The sequence below is a fragment of the Rutilus rutilus genome (assembly GCF_951802725.1).
Source record: "Rutilus rutilus genome assembly, chromosome: 21".
In the NCBI taxonomy this organism is placed as follows: Eukaryota; Metazoa; Chordata; class Actinopteri; order Cypriniformes; family Leuciscidae; genus Rutilus; species Rutilus rutilus.
In genome coordinates this window covers 33366490-33385813 of record NC_140226.1, presented here as the reverse complement: position 1 = coordinate 33385813, position 19324 = coordinate 33366490, and the positions used below count along the sequence as shown (strand labels likewise).

The 19324-nt window shown below is 38.2% G+C and overlaps 2 protein-coding genes across 2 annotated transcripts in view; one reads left to right on the top strand and one right to left on the bottom strand.

The window, feature by feature from the left end:
• Positions 1-9403, top strand: part of pak6 (p21 (RAC1) activated kinase 6) — a 42418-nt gene extending 33015 nt beyond the window's left edge. Inside the window, exons 6-9 of the mRNA XM_084393583.1 lie at positions 676-802; positions 2497-2622; positions 2747-2881; positions 6378-9403. Of these exons, the coding sequence (XP_084249709.1) occupies positions 676-802; positions 2497-2622; positions 2747-2881; positions 6378-6545 (556 nt within the window). The 3' untranslated portion in view covers positions 6546-9403. The remainder of the gene's footprint in view (positions 1-675; positions 803-2496; positions 2623-2746; positions 2882-6377) is intronic.
• Positions 9404-11755: 2352 nt separating this feature from the next.
• Positions 11756-13568, bottom strand: ankrd63 (ankyrin repeat domain 63). The gene has a single exon (XM_084394230.1). It carries the CDS (start codon positions 13558-13560, stop codon positions 12220-12222), a length of 1341 nt encoding a protein of 446 aa, XP_084250356.1. The 5' UTR covers positions 13561-13568; the 3' UTR covers positions 11756-12219.
• Between the last annotated feature and the right edge of the window lie 5756 nt (positions 13569-19324).

Below are 19324 nucleotides of genomic sequence, written 5' to 3'. Positions count from 1 at the left end.
TTAATAAGCCTGCATATCAAAACAGACTAAATCTGCTTTTGAACTCATAATAGGGCTGATATAGCAAAAACAATTATATCTCCAAATTTATTTCATATTTTGATGATATTCGATATGTATTGATATTTTTGCATTTAAAAGTTGATTTTTTTTTTTAAATCATTAAAAAAAGACATGATCTGGATAGAACAGCTATTGTTACGAAGTACATACAATTGCTTACTGCAAAATAATAATAATAATAACAACAATAATCAAGACAGTGACACTTTCTGCTTTTTACTCAATGAACACGAAAGGAACGTTTAAAAATCATACGAACTTAAAGGTATCAAAATAAAAATATGCAAAATAAAAAACATGAAAATTATCCACAAAAAAAACAACAATCTTCCTACAAAAATGTTGCAAAAACAAAGCAAAGCATGACGACTCCTCTGATTGGCTGTTTCATTCACCCGCTCTGAACTGTGATTGGCTGAATGCTCAACACGCTGTAAATAGAAACCTTTTCAGAATGATCGCGAGCAGCCGACAAGCTCAACAGTCTTTGATGTGAAACTTTAAGATTAACCTGGTGTGGTGAAAGAAAGCATACTGAAAAACAACAGATGCATTAATAAATCTCCTGTTAAAGCTGTAGTGAGGTGTGTGTGTGTGTGTGTGTGTGTGCAGGCTGAGCGAGGAGCAGATTGCGACGGTGTGTGAGGCTGTTCTGCAGGCGCTGGCGTATCTCCACTCACAGGGCGTTATCCACAGAGACATCAAGAGCGACTCGATCCTGCTCTCGCTGGACGGCCGCGTGAGTCCATCTGTCTCTCTTCATCTTCATCTTCACTCATCATCTGTCTCTCTTCATCTTCATCTTCACTCATCATCTGTCTCTCTTCATCTTCATCTTCACTTATCTCAACCTCTTCTCTTCTTACTGAAATCCTCTCTCACGTAGTCCATCAATCAGTGTTTAAACCGCGTCAATAACAATCAAGCGTAGCGTCAGTTCTGGCGGGTCACGTTAGTCAAGCTCTCATCAGTGACTCTCAGCTGATCCACGTCTACCTATAGGAATACGACGTCTATCACTGTATTCATATATAAGCTCCTTCAGTATTATCAGCAGCTATGGCGTTTCTCAGGAGTGAATTACCCTCCTCCCTCCCCAGCTCCACCTCTCGTCAGTCACGATTTGACCTTCTGATTCCCCTTTGAATCAGAATAAATTCTCGAATTATGTTGTACTTTAAAATCTTGAATTAATGATATCTGCACACATTCATGTTGGTTCTGTTCTGGTTACCCTAAGAAGGGTTATTGCTGCTCTTATCCATGCTAGGCTAGTTCTTGCCCAGAACAGAACCATACCGCCAAGCCTTGTATGCTAATTGTCAATCGTATTTGACGAGTTAGTGAGAAAAAAGTACATATTCATTACTCTACTCTAGTACATATTCATTATGTTTTGACTCTTATATAATTATAATATAATAAAGTTATTATTAGCTATAATGTTATTATTAGAGATGCACTGATATGAACATTTTGGCCGATGCCGATAACCGATATATTGGTCGTAAATCTAAATCCAAATTTTTATATAATTTTTGAGAGCCTGATTATAAAAACAAAAGTCTCACCATTAAAAGCCATGACCCAAACACACAATTATAATGTTCTCATTATAATTTTATGTAGCCGATATGACTTGTGCTGCAAATGTTGCACTGAACTGTATTTTGATTTCAATATTTCAAGCAATTCAAAGCCATCATGTTGAACAGTGTGCGCATCTGAAGTGTCTCAGCTGAATAAATAAATAATACATTATTGATCGGCTTTAATATATTGTCAAAATGTTCCTATGGGGCAGATAACGACAACATTGAAAATAAACATATATCGGCCGATACTGATATGGTGACCGATATATCGTGCATCTCTAGTTATTATTATAAAAACACTAGTCTTATATGCAGTTGTACAAAAAATATGTTTGTTGGTGAATATGATACAATAAATTAAAACAATTTGATAGGCAATACCAGTTTGCAATATTAAGCAGCATAACAGACTAAATAAAATCTGTTTCCACAAAAATATAAAACTGTTTTAAACACTGATAATAATGAGAAATGTTTCTTGAGCATCATATTAGAATGATTTGTGAGGGATCATGTGACGCTGAAGACTGGAGTAATGATGCTGAAAATTCAGCTTGATATTCACATAGAAAACAGCTGTTTTAAATTATAATAATATTTCACATTTTACTGTATTTTTGACCACATAAATGGAGCCTTTGTGAGCAGAAGAGACTTCTTTCAAAAACATAAAAATTTGTATCGACTCCCCACTATATATATATAATATTATACAAATGAAATTTTTTATCTCCGTTAGTCCCTTTAATACTGTGCCATTTCCAGGTGTGACCGAGTGAGAAGAATGAAGCTCTATGTGTTTCCGAACTCTTATCCTGTCTCTATGTTTGTAAATTAGATCAAGCTGTCAGACTTTGGCTTCTGCGCTCAGATCAGTAAAGATATCCCGAAGAGAAAGTCTTTGGTGGGCACGCCGTACTGGATGGCTCCTGAGGTCATCTCCAAGTCACCTTATGGAACCGAGGTACAGCACGAAACAAACACACAGCAAATGTCAATCAAGAGCGGGAAGAAAATGTGTGCTGGAATAATTCCTAATTTCATTATACATGTTTATAATGACAATGAAGGTGATCTAAAATGTGCAGGTGGATGTTTGGTCTCTGGGCATCATGGTGGTGGAGATGGTGGATGGAGAACCTCCGTATTTCAGCGAAACTCCTGTGGCTGCGATGAAGAGACTGAGAGACGAGCGGGCGCCCACCGTACGCAACGTTCATCAGGTACGAGACCATATCTCTTCATTAATCACAGCGAGAGACAGAGGGAAACACACACACGGAAGGACAGAAAATTGGCTTAACAATGTCATGAAAAATAATTATGGGCAAAGTCAATTTTTTTTATAATAATGAAATAAATGAATAAAAAAAATATATATAATATTGAAATAAAAATTAATTAAAAATGAAATAAAATATTAAAAATATTAAATATATTAATTATTATTAATAAAATAATACAGTAAAATAACAATTTCAGACTGATTTGAAGCCATTTTGTTTGACAAAAAACATGATTTTGACAAAAATATGACATGAATAAATTAATGTCTGCATATCAAAAAGTTTTTTTCCATACAAAGAAAATCTGTTTTTGAACTGTATATAATAATAATAATAATAATAAATGAACCAAAACATTCCTTTACAGCAGGCTAAACCTAATGTCATGAATTTTTTTTTATATAATTAGTAAACAAACTAAATTGACCAAATAAAAAAAAGAAAAGCAATTTTGTTTGAAAGGCAATTATATGACATGAATAAATTAATAAGCCTGCATCTCAAAAAGTTTTTTTCCATAGAAATAAAATGTTTTTAAACTCAAAACAATCCTTTATCTGTCACATGTGGGTTAAAACAGCTGGAATAACACTAGATTTTGACATTTTACAAAGTGCAAAACTCACCGCTATGTTGCTAGAGTATAAAGATATTTATTAGAAATAAAATGCAGCATCCAGTTCATTGACATTCACAGCGCTATCTAAATAGACAACTTGATGACGATTATAGAATTTCTGTCAAATACATGGCATTTTCTAGCCTGGATGCCAGCCGAACTTTTTTAGGTCGGGAAGTTCGGTCTGGACTTGATCCGTTGTGGAGCAACTATGCTCGAACAAAAGCTGTTCGGACCAATCAAATTGTCAGGGCGGGCTTTATACGATGATGGACAGATGATCAACAGTAACGTAATCATCCACGTCACCAAAGAGCGCTTGGGTTGAATTCGTTTACAACAAACATGGCTGCCGCTGGAGAATTGAGATGTCACACTTACAAATAAGTCAGATAGAATAAATGCGTATTTGGCGTGCTGTCCGAGGAGAGGGTGGGCTCGGTATTCGGCCCGAACCCAAAGTACTCTCCCCGTATTCCTGGCTGTGGAAGAACAGGCCGAGAGTGAGTGGAGGGACGCTGGAAACTCAAGGAATGTTAGGTGAGTTGACAGAGTGAATAAATATATGCTTCCTCTCGTGCTGATAGGGTAGACCTGGTAATTGTTTGATGACAGGTTGATTGGATTGATTATTTGAACGTGCTCCTCCCGAACTTTGTTTATGAAACATCATGTGTAGATGCCGCCATCGCGTCTGTTATAGAAGATATCGACAGCGCATTCATTTTAAAAGAGGAACAGAGAACCGCGATCAAGGCATTTGTCGATTGGAAAGATGAATGAAGAACTTTCTTTCCTGGCATTTTCTTTCCTGGTTCGGTTGAAACACGCCCCATAATCACAGCCCAATGGAGCAGTATCAGACTCATAGGGCCCTATCTTGCACCCAGCACAATTGACTTCATACACCGACGCATGTATCATTCCTATTTTGCACCCGACGCACAGCGGACTTTTCCCTCCACAGACGCACGTCGGTAAATTAGGGAATGAACTTGCGCTCCCGGGGGCGGTTCAGCGAAAAGAGGAGGCGTGTTCCGGCGCAAACGTTCCCTGGTGCTATTTTGCAGTTTCAGAAAACAATTCCGCCACAGACCAGGAAAAACCTCGTCTAAAGTCAGTGGCGCGTTATTCAGATGCTATTTTAAGGGCGCATGCTTGGCCATAATCACGCGCATACACTTTGCTTCTCTCATCTACACACAGACGCAGCAGTTCTCATTTTTAGAAAACCATACATAATTACAAGGAAAAATATTCCACATGAGGGAAATCATTGTGGTGTCCATGAAGATGTGAAAAAATAGGCATAAATCTAGCTTACACATTTACCCAAATTATTATACGCCTATTATACGTTTAACCGAAGCTAATTTGTGTGTGTTTCTCCGTCCCCAATGTCACTTCTCTGTGTTTTACGGCCCTGACGAGAACGCCGGTCTCCTCGGCTGTGAACCGTTCCGGCAAATCCGCCGTTATAATAGCAATCCGCCATGGAACAAGCGCGCCTGCTCTTAAAGGGAATGTGAGATGTCGCTCTGATTGGTTTATTTCACGTTACGCCCAAACCACACCTATGAGTAATGAAGCTACTTCAGACCAACACATTTTAGATTTGCGTCGGGCGCAAGAGTCATTTATCCCGCCGATATAATAGCAACTGCGCCGAGATCCGCCCACAAAGTTTCTTGCGTTTCGCGTTTGATACTTGCGTTTCAGATCGTTAAAATATGGCCCATATTCTGACTAGAATCTGAGTATGACGACGTCAGGCTAGGTATTTTCGGCTGTGTTTAAAAAAATACAATATGCTTAAAATGACTATTCATATATGTTAATATCCACTAATTTAATAACAAGACAAGGCGATGTAGCTGTTGTGGAAAAACCGATAAAGAATAGCAGTTAGACCAGCAATCGTTCTCCCGTCCACCATGTTTAAGGTTTATGGCCCGTCCAAAATTATCCCAGTGGTAAATATGACTTGAGAAGGAATTCTCTAGAAAACTCATATTTATTTAAAGAGGTGGTTGATTATGATTTGACTTTTCTAACTTTAGTTAGTGTGTAATGTTGCTGTTTGATCATAAACAACATCTGCAAAGTTACAACGCTCAAAGTTCAGAGCAAAGGGAGATATTTGCTTTTAAAGAAATTGCTTTTTAAGGACTACAACAAACGGCTGGTAGAGACTACACCACATTCCTCCCGGGTTAGTGACATCACTAACCCTAAAATTTACATAAACCCCGCCCCCGGGAACACGTCATAAAAGCAAGATGACAACAAAGTTGTAACTAATTAAACGAAACTTTACCTGTTCTGTCTTCATGCAGCATATATTCTCTGGCTCTGTCATTGATTAGCATATTGTGTCATGATAATCTATAAATCGCTCGTGTGGGAACTGTTGTAAGATCTGATGCCTATCTTACAACAGTTCCCACACGAGCGATTTATAGATTATCATGACACAATATGCTAATCAATGACTTGATGATAGTTAACCCCAGTTAATCAGCAACATAGATTCATCAACTAACCCTTCAGAAACGTCCTGTTTCATTCTTACATGTTGTCACTTCTTCTGGAGTCTCTCCATCATTGTCCGACTCCGGTTTGAACATAAAAGGCTAAACAGTTTCTGACATTTCAGTGCATTTCAGAGGTAATCGAAGCTGCTAACACACACACACAAGCTCTTGAAGCTCCACCCTCTGTGCCGGGAGCAGCAGCTCATTTGCATTTAAAGGGACACACACAAAATGCCGCGTTTGTGTGTGCAGGTCATCTAAGCGTCGTGTTTGTCTGCAGGTTTCCCCGATGCTGAAGGACTTTCTGGACCGTATGCTGACGCGAGACCCTCTGGAGCGAGCGAGTGCCACTGATCTCCTGGAGCATCCGTTCCTCCTGCAGGCCAGCTCTCCTCAGTGCCTGGTGCCCCTAGTGGAGCAGTACCGCAAGCGCATGTCCCGCTGCTGATCCACGTCACCCGCTAGCTCAGTGTTACGCGCCCTACGGACTGGACTACAATCAGGAAACCAGGGCAAAACAGCGGCTTATCCCGGCCTGCCCGAGTGGAAAGCACCGGAGAATCCGGGACTGAGATGGCTGAATGAACTCTATGACGTCACAGCCAGTTTCTTCCACCGATGGACGTGTGATTGGTGCTCAAAAGGCGGAGAATTACAGCAGAAGTGCGTCTGACTGAAAACGCCACTGGGTTTAATATGTTCTGTTTGAAGCTGATCGTTTTCAGTGTTATCTGCGGCCACAGAAACCTGGAATTACTGAATTTGTACACGTCCATCATGTTTCATGTGTTTATCGTTTAACTTTCGATAATATGATTTTGATCTCACTGTTGGTTTTTTACAGCTGCGAAAGCAACATTGACAACTTTATTAATTATGAGTAACACTTTACAATAAGGTTCCATTTGTTAACATTAGTTAACTACCCAGACAGCAACATAGTGTCGGCCCAGATCCGGTCCACATCTGGTACGGGTGGAATCCACATTTTCACGTTCTGCGCCACGTTGTTTAATTAGCAAATGCATTTGCGCCAATTTGTTCGCCCATGGGCTACTGGTCTGAAAACCAGGTGTGTGTTCTGGCGCATTGTTGGCGCGTTGATATTTTGAGGAACTGAAATAGACTGAGCTATTGACCAACTGAAACCTGGTCTAAAGTCAATGGTGCAGTATTTGTTTTTGTTATTTAAAGAGCGCGTTAGTAATGTGTGCCTATAGGCGGGTCCACAACGCGCACACACTCTGCTTATTACACACACTCGCTTATTACACACACTCTGCTTATTACACACACTCGCTTATTACACACACTCTGCTTATTACACACACTCGCTTATTACACACACTCTGCTTATTACACACACTCTGCTTATTACACACACTCGCTTATTACACACACTCTGCTTATTACACACACTTGCTTATTACACACACTCTGCTTATTACACACACTCGCTTATTACACACACACTCTGCTTATTACACACACTCTGCTTATTACACACACTCGCTTATTACACACACTCTGCTTATTACACACACTCGCTTATTACACACACTCTGCTTATTACACACACTCTGCTTATTACACACACTCGCTTATTACACACACACTCTGCTTATTACACACACTCTGCTTATTACACACACTCGCTTATTACACACACACTCTGCTTATTACACACACTCTGCTTATTACACACACTCGCTTATTACACACACACTCTGCTTATTACACACACTCTGCTTATTACACACACTCGCTTATTACACACACTCTGCTTATTACACACACTCGCTTATTACACACACTCTGCTTATTACACACACTCTGCTTATTACACACACTCTGCTTATTACACACACTCGCTTATTACACACACTCTGCTTATTACACACACTCGCTTATTACACACACTCTGCCTATTACACACACTCGCTTATTACACACACTCTGCCTATTACACACACTCGCTTATTACACACACTCTGCTTATTACACACACTCGCTTATTACACACACAGGGACGCCCAGAAGCACACAAACATGCCAAATATTAAAAATAAATGAATTACAATGTAAAAGATTATTATTGTGTGCATAAAGATATGGTGGAATCTGGCGAGTGCAACTGGCTTTTTAAGGGAATGGGAGAAGAGACTCTGATTGGTTTATTGCACGTAAATCCCAAAACACACCCATTACTCATTAAGAGAATAGTGGCGACCCTTTTAGACCATGCACCGGGAGCGCCGACCATTTTTCCCATCGTTAAACTAGCAAAAGTGGTTTCGGACACGACCTAAGTGAACTTACGCCGTGCACTTTAGACCATGAGCGTAGATCCCTAAAATAGGGCCCTATGTTGCTTTCTGGGTAACTACTTCTAAAGCATGTTAATTTCAACATTTACTAATGCATTATTAAAATCAAAAGTTGTATCTGTTGATATAATTCAATGGACTTGAACTGACATGAACTAACAGTGAACAGTTGTGATTTTATTAACTGACTGTTAACAAATGTGTTGCTCAGTGTTATTTAATGTTACTATACAAACATTAGCAAACTGAATCATATTGTAAAGCATTATTTTATTGTCTACAATCTGGAATTATACAGAATTCAATTGATGTGCATCACAAGTTGTATGTATATTGGCTAAACTTCAACAGATTGAAATGTGGCTCATCCAATCGGATTTGAATGTGTTTTGTTACTCGAGTTGAAACCTAAACCTTTTTCGGGTTGATTTTCCAGCAGAAGGACTATATCAGGATATAAAATGACATATCATATCGCACACATTTTACCATTTTTAAATTGCAATATTTGAGCGAAAATCAGCACAGAACGTGAAAGTCTGCAAGCTTATTTGTACGCACATATCTCACCTGCGTTTTAAAGCTCGTGTCAGACTGGCTTGCATGGCTGAACAGTGGCACTCGCTTGAATCTTAATCTGAGGAACGAAGACGTTTTTTCAGAAAAGGCGGTGAAATGATGTCATTTGTTGTCAGCACTGACAGGTGCAAAACATTTTTATGAGCCATTGTAACCAATTGTATATATTTTAATGACTTATTTATTGTTTTGTTTTTTTTCAACGGATTGACGAGCGCCTGCTTTTGGAAAGGGTGCCGTGAATGGTTTGTAAACCGTGTAAATATTGCATCTGAGCTTGAGAGGCGATTCCTGATTTCTTAAACGGCTGGTTTTACTGTAAAGGCGTCAGAAGAACAAATAATGTACATAATCAGAGTGGGAAACACCCCGTGTTTGCATTCATTCGCATTATTTACATTTTGGATGCAGCGTTCATTGTGATATTTTTGCATCCTACCTGTTGTACTGTGAAGTTTCCTAAATGATCATACTGACAGATTAAAAGAGGGCGAGAGAGAGAGATGTTGATTTGTGTTTGGGGCCGTTCACACATTTCTTCTGCACTGGACATTTGGTATCTTTTGGCCCTCTAGCGGTCAAAATCAAAACTGCATTTAGCGGAAGAACATTGTTGTGGTTGTGCTTCGGCTCTGCGGATGAATATGATCTTCACAATAGATCCTGCTTTACAGTGAACTCTGTTAGAGAGCTACAGTTTATGTTCAATAAAACACTTCCTCTCCTGTCGAGTGATAAAAACACCATCATCTCTGTCGCTTTTACAACATTTCAAATCCCTCAGTTCTCCATCTCCTAAAGCCGAGCTGATGTTGATTCTTGTTTTATTACGAGCTCTGTCTCGCTCTCTTCTCTCCAGCAGACTCTCCTCTGTTCGGCGTTTGTTTAAAACGGGTGATTCTCTGGAAGTTTGTGATTTAACAAGTTCTATGTCAACCTTTCTCGCTTGTTGTGTCAACTAACCAACTAACCACTCACACAACAGACAAAAGTAGGCAGAGCAACTTTTAGGTGTGTTTGACTTGAAGAGGCGCTGTGCAGCGTTTCGAAAGCATACAGACTCATTCTTTAAATTTTGTTAATTTTTAACACAAAAAGGTTACAGTGCACCTTTAATATTTATTGTAGCATACACAAGCATCATATGAAAAATGAAAATCATTTGAAAATGAAGATCATTAATCCGCGCTCATTGTTCCAAACCTGCATACGGTTCATTTTTTCAGTGTAACATTTTGTGAGAATTTTTTGAAGAATATTTATGCAGCTTTTTCCTTTGCAAAAGTCTATAGAGACCACGACAAAAACAAACGAACACACACAAAAAAATCTACACTTTTAGAAGAAAAGGTTCTAAATGGAACCAAATGGAACTAAATCAGGCACTCCATAGAACATGGGATATATTTATGGATTTAGTTTTAATAATTTTTGCAATGTTAGTTAAACAGCTCGTAAACATACTTTATCACTGGAATGAATTGAAATAACCCATTAATGTAAGAATTACGCAGTCATTCAAGACATTTCAGCTTATACAGAGCCTTTTGGCACAAAGCGTAGTTTACAATTGAGGTTCATAAATGGAACCGTATTCGAAGTCTTCTGAAGTTATGTGATGGTTTTTTTTGTGAGGAGCAGACCCAATATACCAGTCTGAATATACAGAAATGAGATGTGAGACCTGCAGTGGAGGGAAGTGAGAAATAAAAGCTGTTCCATACACAAAACCACGTCATACATAAGTGTTCCCGAACTCCTGTGTTTTGTGTCGCTCCGTCTGTGTTTGAATCTGGTGTGAACGGCCCCTTGTTAGTGTGCACTTGTTAGTGTATATGCCAGCAGCCGAGGACACGTGACTCATAATCAACCTTCTTTCCACGACATTTGCTGTGTGCTTTTTTTGTGTGTTGGTTGTTGATGAAAAGAGAAATATACATTTAATTTTTTAAAGAATAAATCATGCATATAAAAAAACAAAACCCCGGTATCAAGTTTTATTTTGCTTCAGGCTTACACAAGTGCTTTATTCATACATGTGTCTATCAAAAGAAAAAATACAGTTTTTCACACAGACAGATGCTTTGAGTTTATACAGTTGTGTAGTCTATCAAATTGTATAGAATATAAATTATTGACATATGCAAAGATATACAACTGTATTTTAATGCATACAAATCACAAATAGTTTGACGTATAAGATTCATTTTGCTCCACATTTCTCTCTTTATTTCTTTCGAGACAAAATATGCTTATAAAAATATAGGCAGCACTTTATTTTACAGTCTTGTTTCGCATGTACATACTATATACTTCATGTAATAACTGGGTATGAGTCCTGAATCTAACCTTGATGTTGTTGCCTTATATTACTCACTGTAAGTGCACGTACTGTAAAATAAAGTGCAACCGAAATATAATTTGCACGCATTATTATAACAGCTCAATGCAGACACACTTTAGCTGTGCATAACAACGTCAGTAATAATTAAATCAGTTCATTATTATCTGAAGGACGTTCATGAATCTACAAAGACCTTGAGAGCAGCAGCAGCAGCAGGTAAAAGTTCTTACATTCATGAAGTACACGGCTATTTATAATGTCTAACTGCAAAAGAAACCTCGGTATTTTTGACTTATTTTCCAGCACAAATGTCTAAACGTTCTTAAATCAAAAGACAGATTTACTTGAGAAGCAAAATGACTGAAGATATTAAGAAAAATGGGTAACACTTTACAATAAGGTTTATTATGAGCTAACAATACTTCTACAGCATTAATTAATCTTAATTGCAACATTTACTAATACGTTATTAAAATCAAAGGTTGTATTTGTTAACATTAGTTGTGAACTAACATGAACAAACAATGAACAGCTGTATTTGTATTAACTATAACAAAGGTTAATAGTTACTGTAATAAATGTGTTACTCATTGTTAGTTCGTGTCAGTTAATAAATGAACTAATGTTAACTAATGAACCTCATTGTAAAGTGTTACCGGAAAATGAATCAATATTAAGTGAGTTTATGCAAATATCTCCCAGGGGGATCTGAAACATTTCGCATGTATCTTGATTTAAGAATGTTTAGACATTTGTACTGGAAAATAATAATAATAACAATAAGACCATAATTTCTTGTAGTGTAGTCTCTGTGAGAGTCATAAACAGGTCTTTCTAAATGCCCATACAGTGTTTAAGTCATCTACATATCCTCATTTAAGAGCTGAAGTACTCTCAAACTCGCATCTCACCGCACTGATGCTGTCCACGCTGGGCTGGCTGTTCACTCTCATGTGTGTGTGTGTGAACGGGAAGGTTTCGGAGCGAGAGATCTTCCCTTTCCCGCGTCCAACCGCGTCGCTCGGACAGTCCCTGTGCCTCATGAACTCAGGAGCCGTGAATCTGCGCAGGAGCCTGGTTCCCAGTCCCGAGATCCCCGAAGAACGAGGTTTGATCCGCTCGGGCTCCAGCTCTTCCCGACCCAGCAGAAGTTTGCTCTGTCTGGAGGATTTGGGAACGCCGGAACGCAGATCTTTCCAGCTCTGGGATTCCTCCAGGTTGATGGTGTCGCTCATCTTTCCGCTGTAGAACTTCGCCACGAGAGGTTTCTCATCCTGAAGCGAAGCTCTTTTAAACCTGCTGGCGGATCTGTTGATTTCCCGAACGTCTCCTTGGTAGGATTGTTTCCGGAGATCCAGATTAAACGATCGGGCTTTTCCCCAGAGTGGCGTATCAATGTCCGACTCGTGCTCTGCACTCCGAGTTTTGAACTCTGAGTTTTGAATCTGTTTCGAAGCGAACATCAGCTCATGATCCGTGTGGGATGTCGGCGGACGCCTGAAGTGGATTCGCAGGTTGTCGCTGACACGCATTTGCCTCTGAAACAAAGCCGGAAGGAGCTCCTCTTGTCTGCTCTGGATTTGTTTGGAGAAGCGCTCCAGAACATGCTTCGGGAGGCGATTGGGCCATCGGAGATCTTCCACGGGTTCTCCGGTGCTGTTCGTGGGACTCACCTTCTTCTTCCCGCATCCGCTGAGGGCTTGAACGCACTGGTTGTGCCCGAAGAAATCCGCGACTTGCGCGGCTGAGTGTCCGGCGTGGTTCGTGAGGTCCAGTCTCAATCCGAGCTTCTTGAAGGCCCGCACCAGGAACTCCAGAACCTGGTTGTGTCCTCCGCACGCGGCGTACATCAGCGCGCTGTTTCCCCAGGTGTCCGTGAGCTCCGGGTCAGCGTTGAACTGGACCAGGAGCTTCACCGAATCCAGGAATCCGTGTTCGCACGCGAGGCTCAAAGCCGTCCGCCCGTGATCGTCACGCTTGTTCACATCCGCACCTTTTTCCAGAAGAAGTTTGGTGAACTTCGCTCGGCTCCCGTGCTCTTGAAGGCTCACGGCGTACATCAGAAGCGTCTGCCCGTTTTCGGCTTTCCCGTTGATGATCCTCCCGTCCAGAGCGTCCAGAACGAAACGGGCCAGGTGGACCTTCCCGCTCTGCATGGCTTCCAGGAAGGTTTTGGTGCCGGATCCCTGACACAGATCCTTGGGCCTCAGCATGGTGTGTGTGTGTGTGTGTGTGCTCAGAGTTTCTGAGTCCCGTCTGAGCAAGCGTGTGTTTTTATACCTCAGCGCTCCCTGTGTTGCTACGGAAACAGGCATCCGAGAGCGACGATGCTCATTCACAATCGCCTCCTCTTTTCTCAGACAGGAGGGGAGAGACACACTCTTTCTGTGACAAGAATTACTCAGTGGGAAAAACACGGTTTGTTTTATTCTCCTGTCTAAAAGGATATAAAAGGATCCATCGCCCGAGCAACAGCGTCCTTCTCTTTATCATTCCCTTGAGTGCATCAAATACACTACACATACATTTACAGAAGAGGTTGAAACACAGCGCTCCGTGAAGATCAAGTCAGTGCATTACGGATGTTTAAATCACTGAGTCACGCTTGATGAGCTGTTCGTTAGTATGCAGATTAACACACATTCTGCCTCAGTCCAACACAACTGATCTGATCACATGCCACATTTATTTTCACAACACTTAGAATTATTGCTCAGTAAAAGTGTTCTTTTTTTCAGAATATATGAATTCATATAATTAATATTAATTTAATTAAATTAACTTTAAATTAAATTAAGTTAAGCATCACTGTAACTATTGCTCATATTCATATAATATATAATATCATAAACATTTCTCATATCTAATTTAATATTATACATTATATATCACATCTAGTTTCTCATATATCATGTAATACATAATTTCTCATATATCATACATTATATATAATGCATCACACCACAAATCATACATTATACATCATATCAAATGTATCATACATCATATTTTATACATCATAAATGATGTATGCATACAATTATGTACTGATATATTATACATCACATCTCATACATATATAATTTCTCACACACAACTAATTTCTCATATCTCACACATTATATCTTTTTTCAAATATCATACATATGATACCATATGTCATATCTAATGTCAAATATAATCACACATCATATCTCATACGTTATATATATATATAATACATAATTTCTCATATAATATCATACATTATATATAATACATCATGCCACAAATCATACATTATACTTCACATTGAATTTCTCATACATTATTAATAATTTCTCATATATCATACATATATAATTTCTCATACATCATCTCATTTCTCATGCATAATATCTCATAAACCATATGTCATAAATCATATCTCATGTATAATTCCCCATACATCATAACAGTATATCATGTTTCACATATCATATCTCATATATGATACAGTATCTTATACATCATATATTATTCATACATCATTTCATGCACATCATATCTAATTTCTCAAACATCACATCTCATATCATACATCATATCAATTCTCAAATATCATACATCACATATTAGATCTCATATGTCAAATATAATTTCTCACACATCATACCTCATATCATACATATATAATTTCTCATACACCATATCTCATAAATAATATCTCATATCTCAAGTATAATTTATCACACATCATACCAGTATATCATGTTTCACATATCATATCTCATATATGATACAGTATTATCTTATACATCATATATTACATCATAATTTCATGTACATCATATCTAATTTCTCAAACATCACATCATACATCTCATATTAGATCTCATATGTCAAATATAATTTCTCATACATCTTATCTCATGTCTCACACATCATACCTCATATCATACATATATAATTTCTCATACATCATATCTCATAAATAATATCTCATATCTCAAGTATAATTTATCATACATCATACCAGTATTATCATGTTTCACATATCATATCTCATATATGATACAGTATCTTATACATCATATATTATTCATGTACATCACATATTATACATACATCATAATTTCATGTACATCATATCTAATTTCTCAAACATCACATCATACATCTCATATTAGATCTCATATGTCAAATATAATTTCTCACACATCTTATGTCTCACACGTCATACCTCATATCATACATCATATGTAATTTGTCACTCATCACACACATCCCCTTTCTCATATCATATCTCATACACATATAATTTGTCATATATCAAACATCCTCTAATTTCTCATTCATCAAATATCACCCTGGGTTTTGGTTCAGGTTAGGGTCTAGTGTTGTGGTGGTGAGTTTTGTACAGGCAATTTTCTCAGACAATGTACAAATCTAGATTTTCACTCATCACACATTTCCTTAACAATGATCAGAGAATCAGCGTGTGTGTGTGTGTGTGTGTGACATCCGTGTTTCCCTGAAGCTCACAGCGCCGAGCTCAACACGGGTTCGCTTCCCAGGCAGTGCATGAGCAGAGCTTGAATGCACTGGAGAAAAGCATCTGGCAAACGCATAAATGTAAAATAGCCGTAATTGTGACACACTCAACAAAGACAGCCTGAAAATCCCTCTGACCCGAAGCCACCGGTGCATCTCAGGTCACTTTGATCCCTGTAAACCAGACTCCAGTCTCTCTCTGCGGGTTATTGCATTTGCCAGAACCAGGACGACCTGTCGCTTGGATGTTACTGATTTGATCTATATAACAGCACACGTAGCGCGGATGGGCCGCTGGTTCACAGGAGCACTGCTGGGTAATTCAATTTTTGATCAAAATAATCTCCACTTGAAAATCTCTGGTGAAAAGCAACCGGTGAGCTCTCGAGATGTGCCGAGCGTGAAGCAGGAGATGATGAGAAACTCGGAGATTCAAGAGGATTCAGATCAGCTGAGTCTGAGAGTGGATCAGTCATTTGCCATAAAGAGACGAAATCAAAAGTAGGCCAACAAATCCAGTCACAAATGATGTGTAATGATGCTTATGTAAAAAGATAATAATCCATTTTTAATAAAAAAATACGTAAATTTCAGTCTGTTACTCACAAAACACATGATTCAGAAGACTTGGAAATATATAGTGCATGATTCATATGGACTATTGACTTTTATTGTGTCTTTATGGCTTAATTTAAGTTATTTTTCATTGCGCAGCTCTTACTCACACTTCCACATATTCAAACACATCACAATTAGACACACACAACCAACGCTTTCACATTTAGCAGACGCTTATATTCTATTCAAGATATACATTTGATCAGTTCATGCATTCCCTGGGAATCAAACCCATGACCTTCACATCACGTACATCATAAATCATTTCTCATAATAATATCACATCTCATACATCATTCATTTCAAAGATGAACAAAAAAGTCTGAACCGTGTATGAATTGTTGATTCTTAAATTAAAGGATCATATTCGTGAGATCGTCAAGAGACGCTTTCGCTACTGCGATCTGGACACTCACTGATTTTTAATTACACTTTTATATTTTTAATATAAATCACTGTGAGAATGAAGCGAGTCCAAGCTGTGCTGGAGCCGGACGTGAGAAAACACCAGCAGGATCCGCACATGCCTCCATCCGTCCATACGGTCCGAACCTGTTCCTGAAGGAGAAATCAATGACCGGTGAGTCACAGCACAGCCGTTCACAGGAGAGAGAGAGAGAGAGAGAGAGAGAGAGCTGTGCTTATCAGGCTATATTTACTGGAATTATGCAGCAAAACACAAAGTTTTTTCAGAAAAGATTCTGCCAATCAATCAATCAATCAATCAATCAATCAATGCTGCCTCTGCTATATACAGCCATGAAAGGGTTAAAGTGAGCCCATTCTCCTGCGCTGATTTACTGATGTCGTGTTTAAATATGTCATTCACCCGAGGGATTGAGTGAGTTTGATTAATCTCAGGATCTTTGCTCCATCATCGCATCCGGCTCCAACTGTGATGAACTCTGAAGCGGAGAGGCACTTTCTAAGAAAATGGTCTGAAGTGGTAAAAAAAAGAAAAGAAAAAGGAGATCTTCAAATAAATAACCAAATGAATTCATATCTAAATTAATTTGTCAACTAACAAAATGTCTAAATTGTATATAAATACACCAAAATATACATTATGTTCTGAAACTGTAAAAAAAAAAAAAATTCCAAGATCTCAAAATAATTAAGAAAATATTTGGGGGGGGGGGGGGATTAACAAAATGTCTAAAAATACATACAATAATAAAAAAATAATAATACATACACACACATACATATACATACATATATACGTAATTTCTATACAAATACATGAAAATATTTATTAGGCTCTGAAATGTTTTTTTTTTTTAAAAAGAGAATGAGATCTCCAGATAGAAAATAAAATGTCTAAAATTTTGGAATGAAACAAATCAATCAATCAATCAATCAATCAATCAATCAATCAATCAATCAATCAATCAATCAATCAATCAATCAATCAGTCAGTCAGTCAATCAATCAGTCAATCAGTCAGTCAATCAATCAGTCAATCAATCAATCAATCAATCAATCAGTCAATCAGTCAATCAATCAATCCGTCAATCAATCAATCCGTCAATCAATCAATCAGTCAATCAATCAAGCAAGCAAGCAAGCAATCATATTTTCTAATTAATACATTTCTAAATAAACACATTTCTAAAATAATTAACTAATTAATTAAGTAACTATAAAAACACCAGAATGGGAAACATGGTTTCAGATTTGGCCTGAATATATGTAAAACATTAATCAGTTTCATAAGTTCTACATCTACAAAGAAAACTCAATCCCAATTTGCACGATCCATTAAATCAGTGCATCCAAAAATACATGTCACTCTGAGATGGTAATTTTAGTGCAATAATGACTCCTATTTTAAACCCAGGGCCTCAGAATAAGCTGCATGGCACACAAAGATGCCGCCGTCATCATGCAGGCTCATTCTGTGGTGCATCGGACAACACTGTAGACAAATACACGTCAAAGATGAGCTGATGTTTTGCAGTATTTTAAAGCAGGACTGAAGGTGTGATTGTGGAACTGTATTCAGTGAAGTGCTCACAGCTCTCGTGGTCTATTTCAGCCTTTTACTCATCCAAAAAAAGACCTTTGAATCTTTGCAGGCAGCCGCTCGGCTTTAAGTGAGTTATTGTGTTGGTTCTGTCAGGACCACTATCGTCAAATACGATTGACAAGTAGCATACAAGGATTGGCGGTATGGTTCTGTTCTGGGAGAGAACTAACCTAGCATGGATACGAGCAGCAATAACCCTTCTTAGGGTAAACAGAACAGAACCAACATGAATGTGTGCAGATATCATTAATTCAAGAATTTAAAGTACAACATAATTCGAGAATTTATTCTGATTCAAAGGGGAATCAGAAGGTCAAATCGTGACTGACGAGAGGTGGAGCTGGGGAGGGAGGAGGGTAATTCACTCCTGAGAAACGCCATAGCTGCTGATAATACTGAAGGAGCTTATATATGAATACAGTGATAGACGTCGTATTCCTATAGGTAGACGTGGATCAGCTGAGAGTCGCTGATGAGAGCTTGACTAACGTGACTGACCGCCGCGCTGGACTTGAGGACAGTCTGTTTGCTATTCCAGGTTTTGTGGAAGATCTCCAAATATAAATAACAGCAATAAACACACACACAAAAAAAAGACTAATTAAATAAGTTTCTAAATATAATTCAAAATAAATAAATGCATAATAAATATAAATACATTTCTATAAATAAATAAAATCACCAGAATGGGAAAATAGCCGTCCCTCAGTATTGATTAATCAATAATATAAAAAAAATATATATATATATGATTCTGAATAAAATATAGCAAGACGTCTGATGTGATACTGTAGTAGACGGTTGCATGGTTATCATTT